Source organism: Pyxicephalus adspersus, chromosome 8 (assembly GCF_032062135.1).
Source record: "Pyxicephalus adspersus chromosome 8, UCB_Pads_2.0, whole genome shotgun sequence".
Lineage (NCBI taxonomy): Eukaryota > Metazoa > Chordata > Amphibia > Anura > Pyxicephalidae > Pyxicephalus > Pyxicephalus adspersus.
In genome coordinates, this window is record NC_092865.1 from 42698900 (window position 1) to 42716188 (window position 17289).

A 17289-nucleotide genomic window follows, 5' to 3' on the forward strand; every position below is an offset into this window, starting at 1 on the left:
GGCAAGGCAAAATTGTACATTTGTTGAAAAGGAAAGTTATACTTTAAGCAGGAGCTGTATCATTTATTAACTGATGCTGTTAGTGTAATCTTTCATTAACCTTAATTGTTTCCAAAAACTACTTGCAGATCTAGAACATTGTTATGGCTGGAACACGTAATGTAATTCTGAAATGACATACATTAACGTAATATATTTTGTATATATTACTAATAAGTGCAACTGAAGAATAAAAATTCTTCTCCAAACACTTTTCATTACTTTAATTTTTTTTTATTTTCTTATGAATAAACAATTTGCTTCATAGCCAATAACAACAAAACTACCGTTTTCTTCCACTTCACATTTGGGCCTGCAGAACAGGACTAACCTTGTTGGGTGTCTTCCTTCACTAGCAGAATGTAACTTAAATTAAAACATCACAGTAAAAATAAATGCTGCCAGCCCAAACACTGATTAATTTAAATTCACTGCTATGCTACTAATAATATTTTACTCTATCATTGGCTGAACCTATTTAGCTGGCTACGTCTTCTTATTATTCCATATTTTTATTTAGACTTTTATTTACCTATTGACTGAAAATAGCAGTAGAATATGAAAATCTTCTAGCCTCTAGACTCACACTCTCTTTATATATCCAGGATCACAGCCTTACCAAATTACCTGTAAATAATCCTAATGTGTTAAGGCACTAGACACTTTATTGAAACATTTATTGGCATGGACAGTTTTATTAAAATTATTATATTTAAAAAATTATTTTATACTTTACAACTCATCCTTCTAAAACCTTAAAACCCTAAATATATTTACAGTACTTTTTCGGGCAATTATAATGGGAAGTGAAAGAGCAAGTCTACATATCTTAAAACAACTAGTTATCAATGAGGGACTTAACCTTACCCGATTTTAAATGATAAAAATTACCCTTACCTAAAAGAAATGTAAGATACCTTATCCATTGTTTCTACCTTGTATTCTATTGTCAAAATACATAACAGCATATAGATGTATTGTATGTCTTTTATATGCATATATGCACTTATATACCTATAACACTGACCTCTTTTCTAAATACTACTTGCTTCCTGAACAGGGATCCTCCCTTTTTTTCTACCCCTTCTATTATACCCAAATTCTACAGGCACTCACACTCACAAAATGGCAAGAGGAAAGAATACAGTCAATTAGAACTTTACCTCCCACTAGCAGCACAACATTTTTAATGTACCAGTGGGGAATGAGGCCAATCCATGGAGTGGAGTTGGGTTTACTAGCCACTGCCTCTCACCTTTTGGTCATCTTTCTCCCTTATAAGGATTTATGTATGTATACAAACAACGTATATGTAGGCCAATTGTTGCAGCCTTTCTCTGCCTTGTGAATTTATATAATTTTTTTACATGTTTACTTTTTAGTAAGAACACATGTAAATTAAAAAGGGTTGTATCTTGGCAACTTTCAATATACATTCGTCTGAAATATAAAATTATGAAAACTAAAGCAGTTGCACTGTGACACCTTAGGTAAGTCATTGCCTATAAGTAAGTAAACAATGTTCCTAGGCCTTACCATTATGTTTCATTATGACTGTTTTACATTAAACAGTTAATGAACCTGCCATATAGATGTGTTATAAGCTAATATATAACATTACTGCAACAACTTGATTTGACCAAAAAATTACAGTGTAGTGGTTGCAATTATCTTTTCAATACATGATAACATATAGATACATGTAATTAATGTGTAATCAGTGCTAGATTATATGCAAAAACCATTAACTTTTGCAACAGTAATCCCCACTACAACAGGCTCCATTTTCTTACAGACATCTTTTTTTGATAACCTTTTCACTGGTATGAATGTAATACACAAGGGCAAGACTAATATTTAGCAAACACTTTGATCTGAACAACAGATAGATAAATATTTGATAGATAAATAATAATTTGTGGTACATGAACTCCTAGGGGATCTTAGACCAGAATATTTTGATCCAAATGAAAAACAAAAACTAGTGAGCAGCTATAAAGTAGTATCTGGTTTTACCCTAATATAAACTATCTGCTATTATTATTCTATAATAATTTGAGTTAAAAATGTTCTTGAGAGCATTGACTGTTTATCTTAATTATTTAGGAGAGCTAACTAACTTTTCATTAGAACCACTGAAGAGAAACCAGTGTGAACTGCATAACAATTTTTGCTCAGCCAGAATATATTGGTCCCTGGATTTCTCTTTGCTAGAAAACAAAACAAAAAAACAAAATACAAGGATCAAAGCCCATAACTTATTTTTTTTTTCCAAAAATGATTTGACATGCAGGTGAACTTTACAGCTTCTATATAAATATTTTATACCTTCTACTATCCCATGAAAATGTGTATAAACTATTATGCAAACCTTGTTAATCACAAAGTCATGAACTTTTTAAATACATGGGACAACATTTCAAAGTGTAAATCTGTTTCTGTTAAGGATAAACCTTTTTTTTTAGATTTTTGTATACATTTTAAACATTTTGCACAGTTCCCTAAAGAATTGTTCTTTGTCATTCTGTTGAAACAAATATACAGTATGAGACCATATGTGGTGTATTTGTAATTTATTCCCCTGTCAATTTGCTCTAAATTGGTTCTTAATATTTGTTTATATAGCATTTCCTATTGTAACAGTGGCAGAATGAATGATTATTTTAATAGGAACTGAATTGAGAAATGTTGAGAGATTCAAATGCCTGTCAGCAAATTGTAAATTGTCAGGGGAATAATTTAAAAATATAACCCCTATATATGTCCCGAGAAGTGGAAGAATTTGCCTACTTTAAAGCTTATATACATATTGATGTTTATCTGCAGAAGATTATTATTTGAAATATGCATAAAAGTATGTCAGCAAATGCAGCATGGCCTACTGGAAATGTTTTAGCATTGTATCCAAAGCAATTGGTCATTGCATCTGAATGCATGTGCTTAAACTGGGTTGCTTTCCAATGTAAAAAGCAGCAATGCATATCCACACAAGCCTTTCAATTCAATAATCAATTCCAATTGAAAAACAGCTGGGCAATGCTTCAGCTTCAATTACATTGAAAAATTACTTGAAAAAGCTGTAAAAAAAAATCAGGTGGCCATAAAGGGGGATTAAAGGAGAAATTAAAAGGAGGATCCACTTTTATTAGCAAAGATTTACCATATACATTGTTTTTGTTTTATAAATGTATGTTATTCAGATTACCATTACAAGTCAACCTGCAAGGAGTATGATTTTCTATAATTGCAAAAAAGGTGTATGCTATCAATCATAGCACTCAAGGCAAATGCTGGGCTAAAAGATATCAAATTTTATAATGTATGAATGTGTATGTATATGAATTGAAATAGGGTGATACAAAATTTGCTGCAAATGAAGATAAAAAAAAACTTACAAGGTACTACTGACTATATCTTGACTATATCTTGAAACCTATTCTTATTGCCTTTGTGTTTGCTTTGCCCTTTAAAAAAGTGGTACCAGTTGCCTGGTATTACCAATGTAGGACACAGAAATTAGCTAAACATTTCTTCTGTGAAACTCATAACTCACATTCCACATCTTTACCTTGATACACATGCCTCAAGTGTGAAGTAAGAGCTCAATATGTACTCAACCATTTACTTTGTTACCACCTTTAGAACAGCCAGCTGTCAAATGTTCTGGTGAGAAAGGGTAAAGGGTTTGTCAGTGGTGCCACCAGATTTGGGGACAAATATATTGCCAGTTTCACATTCTGCTTGAATTGCTTCATAGATGAAAAGACTATGAAGTTGGGGTAAAGTTGATGAGAGCCTCATTTCTAAGGTGGCTTCAGTATTTTGGCACATAAATTCAGAGTCTGTCATCTCATGACTCAAGGAATTGGCACATATAAAAAATCTTCTCAACTCCAGGACCAAGCTCTGTCAATTGGCACATAAAGAAAAAAAGAGCAAGAGATCTTGAGGAACTATGATCCACTAGCTCAGGGTAATGGCACGGGGATACAGAGCCTTCAAACCTATAAAACAGGTGTCTTGGGGCAAGACACACAGCCATCCCCCTCTGTGTAACTACAAATTCATTGAAAAGTCTATTGAAAAAAAAACAACCACATATTTACAAATAAAAAAAAAGAAAAAGAAAAAATAACAGTGGGCGGTAGGACCCCATCCTGTTTTTCTAATTACCGAAGCGGCACCCTGATTTATCTCCCTTCACATTCACTGTGACGGAAGGACTAATTGGAGGCTAGGATGGCGCTTCCCACTTACTCCAGCTATAACCATGTGCCGCCTAGGAGAAATTAAGATTAATGCCCTTATGGTCATAGCTCTTGTGCTAGGATACTGCCCTCAGTCACCATAGCAACCATACCATGTGCTCTCTTTACCTGCTAAGCCATCTTCCATTGTCCATCCAATTATGTGTTACCTGCTTCATTAAATTTTAAAGGAAATTTACATTTTTTAGCATTATATTATATGCTGTGTTGCAGAGCTTGTTATATTTAGACCTCAGAATCAATGATCATAATATTATGATCAACTAACATGTGCTTAATGACACATTTTTCTTTATTGTTGGTAAATTGGTAAATTTGGGGAATTATTTATTTATTACTTTAATTTGATTTGTTTGAATTGTATCATTAAAGCCACTAAAACTCTGGGATTCTACATTAACATAACATATTTTAGAAATGAACTATGATATATGGCATTTCATACGATACTGTTTATAGGAAGAAAAAACCTTAGGACTGCAAAAAACAAAACAAAAAAAACTCCTTCACTATGAAGGACAACCATAATCCCTAAACCCAGACTGGTACTATCTATTCCTAAAAAGACAGTGCCATACTAGGAAGCCCTTAGATGCAGATGTGATTCATTTGGTCTATTGTACCGATATTTCTATTTCTGTGTCTAATTTTAAACAGTCTTTTATGGCTGAGATCATAGCACTAATGAACTGCAAAACAGCAGAATTACAAGTTTTGCACAGCCAACAAAATATAAAAAATATAAAAAATTGTAAGATTACACTGCTGGATTTTAAAGTTTACTATTCTACAAATGAGTAAGAAGCAAATTAATTCCAATCCTACTTGTAGCGTACAATTTTGTTCTGGGCATTACACTTAGCTGTAAATATATTAGGGATGTTCCTGAGCAGAATATAACATTTTCAGTTCTATAAAGAACCATTTTTTTTGTTAAAAGTTGTAGTTTTACCTTTGTGTATTTGAAAAGTATCTACAGGGTATGAAATATCTAATGTTCTGACTGCAAATATTGTTGTCCTAAAATAAATTGATGATTGGAAAATTGAAGTGAGAGATGGATGGACAAGTGGAGTTATCTTACTTTAGGATTTATGCAGTCCTACATTTCCAGTGACCTGTGTATTCAGTCATTCTCAACACACACATACATCATCACATAAACCAGGGCAGTTCCCAGTTATCTGTTCACGTATCATTGGCTCATGGAATGCCCAGCTTACATTCCTGCAATAACAGGATTTTGGAAGCTTCCTATAGTGTAAGCAGTGACCTCTTCCATTCTATAACTTCCCCTGCACCAACTTTTCGTTATTCCTTTTCAAGTGACCCCTCTGATTCTAAGTCTTTTCCCAGCTCTTCATTTCATGGTTTAGGAAGAAAATTCAAGAATGTCTGTACATAATATGTTCTCCTCCCTTCCTTACAGCGCTCAGCCCAAGTCTTGGGTAAATTAAGACAAACAATAACCCCCCCACCCCACCTTATTGTCAGCTGGGTACTTCTTCAGGCTATGATATGAAATCCATATGAATAGAAATACGAGATGGCCCCAGGAAGAGAAGAAAAATGAAAGAGAATAGAAAGGCTGCATTTCTTCCCATACCAACAGCTTTCAAGAACACCTGTGTCTTGCTTCACTGTAAGAAAAACATTTGGGAACTGGGAAACAAAGAATTTAGGTCCCAGCCCAAATCCTCCCCCTCCCTCAGACATCTGACTCAATGCTGGATAACTTCTCATACACATGGCCATTAGTAGAGTTGTTGAAAGATCTGGGGTTCTTATTGTTTGAAACGCAGGCATTGGATTGATTTCCTATACAAATGTCTTTTTGGAAACGTCCTGTGGGACCCGCATGTAAAGCAGTGAGTGATTTACCAGTCCCCCGGAAGTCCGATCTTCCTTTCAAGCCACCAATAGCTGGTTGCCTAAAATAGTAGGGTTTGCTCCCATGCAACAGACATTGATCATCCCCAAAAGTTGGAATAAATGGGTTTTGGGTGACTCGGTCAGGGTAGAGGGAGCGGCTGAGCATGTACCCCCCTGGATTATGGCCTGGGCCATGGGACTTGCTTGCAAATGATGACTCCGTAGGCATTTCAAACATATGGGCATATGGGCTGCCATCTAGAAAGCGCTCCTTATCTTTCAAGCTAACACTGCGTGGAGCTAAGGTCACATCTTCTTTCTGAAGGTCCACAAAAGTATCGTATGAATGTTGGCGATGGAGCTTGCTTCGGTTTCGCTTCTGTGCTTTGCCATTCGATGGGCTCTGTGGATATTTGGAGTTGGCAGGTGGAATAGGCCGAGCATCCAAGTCTTGGAGTGAGTTGTCCTCACTGATATCATAAAGGTTTCCTGATTTCTTGCAGACTTCACAGCGGATACAAGCTGGGCGGTTGGTATTCTGCCCTGCATAATTGTGCATCTTTGAAGGACAGTTACGACAGAAGTTAGCTGCAGTTCTGTCCTCCCACTCCACGTTAGAAAGATTTTTTTCCCAAGCATTTCCTCCAGTGCCATGTTTTCTTTCATTCTGCCCATACTCACCAGTATGTTTCTGATGCTGCCTATTAGAGCAAGAACTTTCATGTTTAAACTCCTCCCCTCTTTCTTTGTACATATCTGTCAGGTCTACATGTTCCCAGTGGGGGTTGTTTTCCTTGGTCCGAAATTGATCCAGATAAAAATCCCGTAGACCTTCATTGTCTCTGAAGTAGCGTTTGTGATCAGGGGACCTTGGACGCCGACGGTAGGCCAGTTCTATCTCATCAAATTCCCTCCTAGATTTAGCAGAAGCTGGCCTTTTCTTTAGACTATCTTTATATTGTTTTCTCCTTTTTGCATTGCCTTCAATGTTGCCATAAGTGACAGTATGTGTGGATATATCAGAAACATCAGAGCGTATTAGGTCATCATGGGCACCATAGCGATCACTTTTAAATGAAAACTTTCCATAAAGGTCACCTATTTGGGTTGTTGGGTGTTTAGTTGGCAAACCTATATCCAATGGTTTCTTGGACAGAGATCTGGGTTGTGTTGTAAAAGGAGCATTTTCACAGTCATATAAACCATCAATAGAACTATTACTGCCTATACTGTGTGGTCGGTGGTGGTGAAAATGATCTTGATAGACATTGCTATCTTTAAGCTGAAGGTTACCAAAAGTCCTTTCCACCTCAGAAATGTAGTCACTGAACAGATTCTCCTCAGGCTGAAAAGATTTGCAGTCAGAGTGAGTAAAGCTCCGCCGATGTTCAGAGATATCGTATACTGAAGATTCCCGGCGTATGAAGTCTAATGCACTTTGGGGAGACCCATTTACCCCAGAAAGATTAGCCATATTCTTTGCAGTCCGAAGGAGTCTTAGTATATTAGAGTGGGTGTTATTCATTGTAGCAGAAGGAGAGTTCATTGTAGACTGTCTGTCTTCTATAGGGACCCCATGAATGCAACTGTAAATACCCTATAGAAAAATAGAAAAACAGGTTTAGTTTGAAGCATCAAAGTAAATTTAAAATGAAAGTATAATAATACATTCAATGAAAAGTCATAATTTTATGACCTCATAAAATGAAGACAAAATTAAAGTCCATTAAAATATTAAGTTGCAGTAGTCAAAAACATTTTCTTTCACAAATTTTCTAGAATTCCTCTTGAATCAACTGCTTAGCAACATATAACTAAAATGTTCAGAATTTGTGGGTTATCTACCAAGACTTCATATTTAAATGTCTTGCAATGTAACTGTATCTTTAAAGCAGAACTAAAGCTGCGATACTTACCTTTCCCCGTTCCATCGTAGGGCAACGCCATATAATTCCATCCTCTTTTCCTGGGTAAGTTCTTCAGCCTTTTTAATTGCCTGGGCCAGGATGATGTAATGCCTGCACAACAGTTTGTTCATTCTCGGCACATGCAAAGAAAGCCAGGATTGCCAGGTTACCTTGGCAGCCAAGGCTGTTCATGCATATCTGAGCAAAATATCACAGGTTAGCTTTATTCAGGCAGGTAAGAACAGTTATTTCATCACCTGTCCCTTTCTGCAATAAACACCTGCCTGATTATGGATTTTGCAAAGTGGCTCTTTAGCTCCAATTTAAAATATTATACTGTAGGGAATCACACATTTAAAATATTATAGGAACAACCTATGTTGTAACCTCTGCATAGTTTATATGGTATTTACTTAGTAGACAATCACTTTAATGTACTGTATTTAATCCAAACACCGCTATATAAAACGGATACACAGCTGAAATTCATACAGTAGGCCTGATTGTTTAAAGTTATCCAAGACTGGAGAAAATAGGATATCGTAGGTGAACCTAGGTGGTCCAAAAAAAACTGGAATTGATTTCTTAAAATCATTTGCTGTTATTTCATTTGTTTGTCATTTCAGGATCACCCAGGTTTACTCTATCTTACCCAGCATTGGTGAGTTTTGATAAATCAGTCCCTGTATACATTCACTGCTTTACTTGCCAAAGCAATGCTACTTTTTCTCCAATCTACCAGTTTACACACATCTGCCCATGTGAGGTACTTCATTCCTGGTGCAGCAATTAGTTTTCTTTGTTATCTCTCCACCTCCAGCATTTGGCAATTAATGAAGGATCCTAACTGATGTTTATGAAAATTATGAATGCAGATTAAACAGTTTGCAGTAGTTAGATATTTGCGCCAATTTTACAGTCAGCCCGAATCCATATATCCACACTATTCTTTATGGACTTGAGCAGCTGTTTAAGTAATTAAGCTATAATTTTCTTATTACTTAGGTTTATTATATATATATTAATACACAATATATATATATATATATATATATATATATATATATATATATATATTGTTTTTCAGATAAAAACTTTATTTAAAATTTTATTTATTTTATTTAAAATTAGGTAAAATTTAAAGTTATGTTAGTTTGTTTTTTTTTGTAATCTTTTCAAACACTGTTTAAGGTATTATGGCCTATACCTTCAACTGCCTAAAAAAGAAACAAATACATTAAAAACATGCTAATATTGTTAAGCGGTTACAAAAATATGATTTTTTTTTCCCTTTTTAAAAAAATTTCAACTACATAATAAAAAGCTGTGTATGATAATCACCCTACATTGGTAAAGGGTTTATGCTATCTCCTGGTTTTTTTTTTTGTCCTGGAGAAATTTCCAGCTAAATAGCTTTTCATGGCAGGAACAAGAAGTAACAACTATGTTACAGAAGAACTTTTGAGTAGCCCTATTTGGGTGATTTCAGTTATCTTTATGAATAAAAAAGGCGTACACAATTATGTGTTAATGCATTCATTTGTCTGACCACACTTCCAAATTAAAAGGAAAGATTTCTGTGTAATCAGTCATATTTTGAAAACTATGGTAAATATTTCACAAATGTTGCCAGGGTAATCTTTTTAGTCCAACTGTACATTCATAAGCTCAATAGTGTTTATGTTAGATCTGTACTTACTTATGTCACACTTAAATATTAATATATTTTAGGACCAAAAATATTGCTACCACTATATGTTGTGACATATTAATCTGCATATTTACTATATGTCTAGTACCTAAATGCAATTTTTTGATACATACTAGAATACACAGCTTTGGCTATAACATTTTGTTTCCTTTCGGAATTTATATTGTCTTCATTATAGAATCTGCATTAAAAATCTCTTAAGGCACACATCCATTACTAAATGTATTAGATGAAATGTTACAAAGGGAGAACTTAGTGCTCTGCTTTAAACCCTCATTTGTAGTGATAGGATGAAAAACAACTTTAATACCTTAATACATTGTTTTGGCACATTAATGACAAGGCACTTGGAAAGTTGGCCTTTAATGTTTCTTTTCCCTTTTTTATCTTTTTCATCTTTTAATGCTGTGTTTATCTTAATCACCCATTTAAATTAATATTCTAATAGTTTATAAATGTATGATATATTAAAATAATCTGCATTAACTTAATAATAAATGTAACAAATTGGATAGGCTAGACTTAAAATCATTTTTTTCAAAGGTTACTTTAGCAGAAAAGGTTCTAACCCAACCTTTCTTAACCAGGATTCTGTAGAACCCTAAGGATTCCCTAACGATTTTATGAAGGTTCTTCTGACCACCTTCTCTACTAATCACCAACGTAAAGAGGTCTTCATTGACAAATAATGTAAAGAGCCATATTGGCCACCATTTTTTTTACATCATATAAAATTGTGTCTAAATTTAAAGAGAGGATCCCAACAGTTTTCATGGATGGTGGTGGTGAAAACTGAAGGGGAAATCCAGGGCACATTTTTTTTCTAGCAGCTCACTGCCTCTTGGGGTACATGACAAATGTATACCTGGGGGCGGTGGGCTGCTCAAAAAAATGTGCCTATCTCACTAACCAAGTGTGAGATTTTTTTTTTCTTAAAATAGAAGAAATGATTCACTTTTTTAGTTTTTAATGGTAACTTTTTAAAAATTTTAAAATTAATTTTTTTATTTGTCCTTATTTGAAATCACAAGCGATTTACACATTTTAAAAAAGCACTTTTTTAAAGAACACAAAAATAAAGACCTTTATAAATCTTTCATCAGTCACCATAACAGGTCAAGTTGAGGTCATAATACATACAGTACTGTGATTCAATTTTTTACACTGCAACTCACCTACTCCACAAGTTATTTGATCTAGTAACACACAAACATAATATTGGTTCATTGCAAGTTAGTATCTACATGACTTCACTAAGGGTGCAAAAATCACTGATAGAGCTGCAGTATATGAATAGATAGGGTTAGAAAGTGCAACTGGCACGTACTTGTATCAACCGTAGTAGCTATGGCCAAAATAAACAATAAATCATTTTTAAAAAACTTGTAATAAATACAGTTCCAAAAACAGGACATTGAAATTAAATGCCCTGAGATTTAAGTATGTGTACTAGGTAAGTAAGTGTATACTGGCAAAGTAGACTTAGGTCCTAAATAGCATATCCCACAGTTTTTGGTGTGATTCAGTTGGAACTGTACAGACACCAGTAAACAGACAAGAGAGTAAAAACTGTTTTTTCTGTTTTGTTTTTCCAGTTTACCTGCCCTCTGGGGACTTTCTATGGAGTTAACTCTTCATTTTTGTTAGCTAGACATTTCCTTAGAAAATTTGTCATCTGTAAACTAGACCAGGAAGTACCAAATATATTTAGTAAGCATCTGAAAGTGTTTTGAAATAAAGTCTGAATAGAGATTTAGAGCTCAACCCTTTGGGGCCGAGATAATAACTGTGTAACTGTGACATTTCTTGTATAAAAAAAAAAGAAACAGAACAATGCAACATACAAAGGATTTTACAGTGATATGAATGATGTAGTTAATCACCTGATCCAGGGAAGAGGAAAATCTCCGTAACAGGCTAAGTCTACACCGACTTTATTTTAAACACTTATGAATGCTCAGCTTCTGTATGATTTTTTAAGTTTTTAATTAATTTTAAACGACATTTTAAACCAAGATAAAAAGAGAAAAAATAGGAGAAATTGACTACCAAATGCTTTATAGGGTTAGGTGTTTTTGGGTGTTCATGGGTGATGTAACACTTTCCAAATGCTGCAGGATGTGGATTGGTCTATTGGAATGAATGGGAATTTCAAACATGGGTGTTTAATCACTCAGTTTAATTGCTTGGGAAACAGTCTGTGTAGACTTAACCATACTGAGAGCTGTTTTCAGCTTATGTTTAACTCTAATATTGTGGTAAGTCTGAGCAACTACCCAGGGACAGCCAGGCTAAAATGAAGTTACAATTTCAGATATTCCACCACCTCATATTCTACAAATAATGTTACTGAACTGCTTTTTTATGAAGGTTAAATCAAAATGCAGTGCACTGTGTGAAAAATTAAGTACCACTAAATGGTACCACTAACAATTTCTATAGGAATTAAAAGTAAGTAAGGAATTAAGTTACACCTGCTATTAATCAATGCAAAAACATTCGATTAATAATTATCAGCAGGTGTGACTACCTCTGTAAAAATAAAAAATTTTGGCCATTTGCTGGTCTGGGCCAATTTAAACAATTTTCCAAACAATTTAGAAGACTATTTACAGGTAACTGTACAATGCTCAAATAAATTGCAATAACCAAAAAATACATTTTAGACTTAACAAGCCTCAGTTAGCATGTTAAATGTGAAAGTTCATGAAAGTACAATTGGAAGATGACCAAAGTATTGCTCATTTGAAAGGGTTGCCAGGAGAAAATATTATCTCTCTAAAAAGCACATAGAAGTACAGCTTAGGTTTGCAAAGTTGCATGTGAATAAACCATAAGATGTCTGGAACACTGTTCTTTGAAGAGATAAGACAAAAGTGGAGATGTTTGTTCATAATACACAGCACCACAATTGGCAAAAACCAAATCCGTCTTTTGCAGACACAGGAAATGAGCATTTTAAATCAATCATAAACTTCTCTGTATACCAAAGATTATTCTGAAGTCAAATGTAAGACCATTAGTACAAGAGGACAATGATTGCATGGAAGCACACCAGCAACCTTTATCATGATGGCTAAAAAAAAACGATTAACGTATTAAAATGATCCAAAGTTAAGACCTCGACTCCATCAAAATGCTGTGGTAGGATTCTAAGAAAGCTGTGCATAAATGAATGCTCACAAATTTTTGTAAAGAAAAGTGTGCTAAAATTCCTCCACAATGATGCGAGAGACTATTATCATACAGAAAACGAATACTTCAAGATATTGCTGCTATACAATATTTCTACAAAGTATTGAATAAGGGGTATATGGAATCTGTTGTGGTTAGATTTAAATTATAATTAATTCTGGGACAGTAGAGAATATCTACCACTTTTATGAATGCTGAAGCATATGAGTCACTCTCCTTCCTCCCATGTGACAGCATTGGTGCTTGATAAAATTACTCCTAGTGGCTCAACATAGAAGGTAGGAAAGTTGACAATGTGCTGGTGTGAAGGGGGCATAAAATAAGCATGGTGTTGTACAAAACAATTTCCATTGATACATTTAAATATGCATAAATTGTACAAAATTGCAAGAACTTCTAATATATATATATGTATATATATATATATATATATATATATACATAAATGCTTATTGTTAGAATTATTTTAAAGTATTAAAATTTTCTTTGTCTAGTGAACAACTGTTGTTTTTTCCCTAATTGTAAAATGTAAATTTAAATCCAAAATTAAAAACTGCTCACCTATGAGGAGAGATTAGCTGAACTGAATCTTTACTCCCTTGAAATAGGACTTTTAAGGGGAGATATGATCACACTATAAAAAAATATATAAATGGTCCATATAAGGACCAAAATTATTCACTTTAAGGTCATTGCAAAGGACAAGGGGGCACTCCTTGTGTCCGGAGGAAAAGAAGTCTAATCCCTGCATAAGAAAAACATTCCTCACAGTAAGGTCAGTGAAAATGTGGAATCGGCTCCCTCAGGAAGTAGTTTCAGCAACTACTATAGAATACGTTAAGAAATAGCTTGATGCTTTTCTAGAAGCACAGATTATAACTGGATATTAAAGCTTTAAAGTAAAGATACCAGAGACTGTTGATCCAAGGAACATCTGATTTTTGTCCCTTGTTGGGGAATTTCGAACCATGCTTTATGAGGGTTTTTTTTGCCTTCCTCTAGATTAAATATGTCTAAAGGTTTGGTATTTGGTATCTTTATTTCCCTAGTGGTTGAAGTTGATGGAAACATGTCTTTTTTTCAACCTGTACATAGTTACCATTAAACTATGTACAAGTGGATAAGGTACTTCATAGCATATCATTTTATATTACAAATAAGAAAATTAAAGCATCTATTAAAATGCATTGTCTGTTTTTTTTTCTGTGCAAAATGTATTCTTTTATTCATTAATGCCAGACAGCAGTGCACAAAGGGCTCAGTAGCTGATGTAGTAGCACTGCAAAGATAAATACCTAAATACTATTAAAATCTACAAACTAATGCTGAACTAAAAATGTGCCCTTTTTCCTAGATTCCATTAGGGATCTAATAAAAGAGAACGTGGCCTTCAAACCCAAACTGATCAAAATGTAATAATAAAAACTATGTTGACTGTATGTTTGATTTTCTGGGGTATCTAAAGTTATCCCAAACTAATCTTAATTTTCTATTTACATAAAGAAAAAAACATTCAAGACTACTGCTAAAACATATCAGTATGAAAGCTTGATAACTTACCCTACTAATAGAGAACACCAAGCCAGGTTTTCCAGAACATACGCCCATAAAGCAGTGTCGGAATTGCCAGAAGAAGAGGTGCTCCATTATGAATGTGATAAGACTTAGTGCCATGGCTGCACCCAGCATGTAGAATACTCCAGCCATATTATCAATGTCTAGCTGACTGCTCATCACTTCATTCTTTTCATTGTGACAGATGCCAGTTAACCAGAGAGCTTCCAGTTCTTCCATTTCCCCTACAAAAAAATAAAAAGATCCTTGTCAACTTCAGCTAATATAAAGGCAGAAAGTTTCACTAGTTGATATAATTCAAAAAGATATTTAAAAATAAATTAATAAAACTAAGAAATATAACATAGATTTATTCTATACATACTAGTGTGCAACATTTTAGATAAAAATGATTACATGTAGTGTTCAAGATCTTTTCATTTATTTTTGAAAACATTTTTTTTTTATATATATATATATATATATATATATATATTTGTACATATTTTTGTATATATATTTTGTATATTTTTTGTATATTTGTAGAATTAATGATTCTAACTTGTGCTAAACTGTTTGGCAAATGGCATTTAGCATTTTGCACATTTTACTAGTAATTTTGACTTTAGTTTGTTTTTTATTACAAACTAATTATCAGCTGATACATATAATACTGTTGTTTTTTGGGGAATTATCAAGCACTCCAATTTGGTAGATATTACGAATATGTTTTGGCCTCTACAATGCAAAAACAGAGCTAATTCATTAATCAAGTAGTCTGTTGGTTAGATTTGCACCTAAAATCCTAGGTCTTGGCACCTAGCATGAATGAAGTGCAATATGCATATATATAACAGGTAGTGCAAAAACAGTAAGTTAAAAATACTAATTTTGTTACAGGGCTGCAAATGCAATGTACACTGTGACATGTCAAAGCAGTCGTGGTGGTGGATTTAAAAAGCATACTCCCTTCATGTGAAAACTAGCAATTATGTTTATAGAGTCCCTATGATAGTTGGGTCTCTGGTTCTACCTACAGCCAGGAAAAAATACAATACAAAAGGGGCTCATAATGCAGTGATATTTATAAGTCAAATGTTTAACAGATCTGAACCAACATTTAGCATGATATATTGGATTTGTGGATTTTCATATTTTCTGCTGCATATTAACTACTTAAAAAATAGAGAAAAATTGCAAATATTAATATCTATATTTGGTACCTTCATTGGATTCTAATTAAGCATATACCAATGTATAACAAAAGGGAACATATAAAGCTTAGGAATATAAAGAAAATGCTAAATAAACTTAATTCTCCACCAATTATATTAGGAAAAAATGGGGGACAGAGCAAGATAACATTATTGTCCACACAAAGGACCTGATTTATTAAAGCTCTGTAAGACTGGAGAAGATAGACTTCATGGGTAGACCTTGGTAATCCAGCAAACATGAATCAGGTCCACAATTGAAAACACTTGCCAAAAAATAGCAAATTACTTTTAAGAAATTAATTCCAGGTTTCCTGGATCATCCAGGTTCACTGCTGAAACTCCTGGAGAGCCTAGAAGAGCTTCAATAAATAATACAGATCAAATAACTCTGTATAATGAAATATCTGCATCCTGTGAAAATACCTTTCTGCGTATGGCAAACTTACTTTTTCCACTGTTTACAATTATTTTATACATAGAAAGCTCATATATGGCTATATCTCCTTTTGAAATAAAGCTAAAGAAAAAGCATATTTTCAAAATAATAATATAATTTTTAAATTGTCTGTTGAAAGACAAGAAATTTATTTCAATGTCACATTACAATCTTGTGCAGAAGGTATATGATATTCACCCAGATAGGCAGATGGTAGGATCAGTATTTGGCATACACATCCTGAATCATTTAGGATGAGGTGGAAAATTTTTTTCAGCATGAAAATATGGCTGACAGACTTAAAGAAATTGTACTTATATACTAACCTAAATGTATACTTTTTTTTCTGAACAGAGTAGGGAATAATTAGAACACCTGTTGGGTTACGGTGCTCTGCTGGAGATTTTTTTCCCAATACTAGTAAGGAAGTAAATTTGCTACAAACAAACACAACAAAACTTACTGTCTTTTTTTTTCACTATGCTAAATTGCTGGTTGAAAATGTTGATATGTTAAAACTTTTTCATCTAAATAGGAATTAGAGGTCCTGGTTGGGGATTCGAACCCTTCCCTACTCTTCCCTACTCTACTTCTTCCACTTATTGATAGCTTCCAGCATCTAGGTTAAAGCCACAAAATACAGGTTGTGCAGACAGCAACAGTGGTCTTACCTGGTACTAAATAAACACAAAATGTGGACATTTAGTTTGTATATTGGCTGTGTTATTTCGATGCATTATGTGACTGAATTGAAATTATTGTTCCTGAACAATTATTCTTGACTGATCAACTGTGAGGTATTTATTCAGGTTACTAACAGGAAGTAAACTGTCTGATTGTGTATTTATCTATTTTTTTATTCATAAACAGAATGTAAACTTTACTTACCATCTCCAAATAATTGCAGAATTGCCAGATCAATTTGTCTTTTCCATCCAGAGTCCTTCTGTATAGCAATGCCGTAACCAGTGGATGCAAAGACTTTACCACTGCCAATGGTCACCAACTTACAACCTTCATCCCTCCCTGCCATGTAGTTTAGCACAGCAGCATCATAGATGAAGGCATCCAGTTTACTACAAAAAAAAAA

General features: G+C 33.9%; 1 protein-coding gene across 1 annotated transcript in view; it reads right to left on the reverse strand.

Moving 5' to 3' along the window:
* Nucleotides 1-264: 264 nt before the first annotated feature.
* Nucleotides 265-17289, reverse strand: part of GRIN2B (glutamate ionotropic receptor NMDA type subunit 2B) — a 45405-nt gene continuing 28380 nt past the window's right edge. Inside the window, exons 9-11 of the mRNA XM_072420937.1 lie at nt 17088-17275; nt 14553-14791; nt 265-7776 (exon numbers count right to left, since the gene is read on the reverse strand). Coding sequence (XP_072277038.1) covers nt 6016-7776; nt 14553-14791; nt 17088-17275 — 2188 coding nt within the window. The 3' untranslated portion in view covers nt 265-6015. The remainder of the gene's footprint in view (nt 7777-14552; nt 14792-17087; nt 17276-17289) is intronic.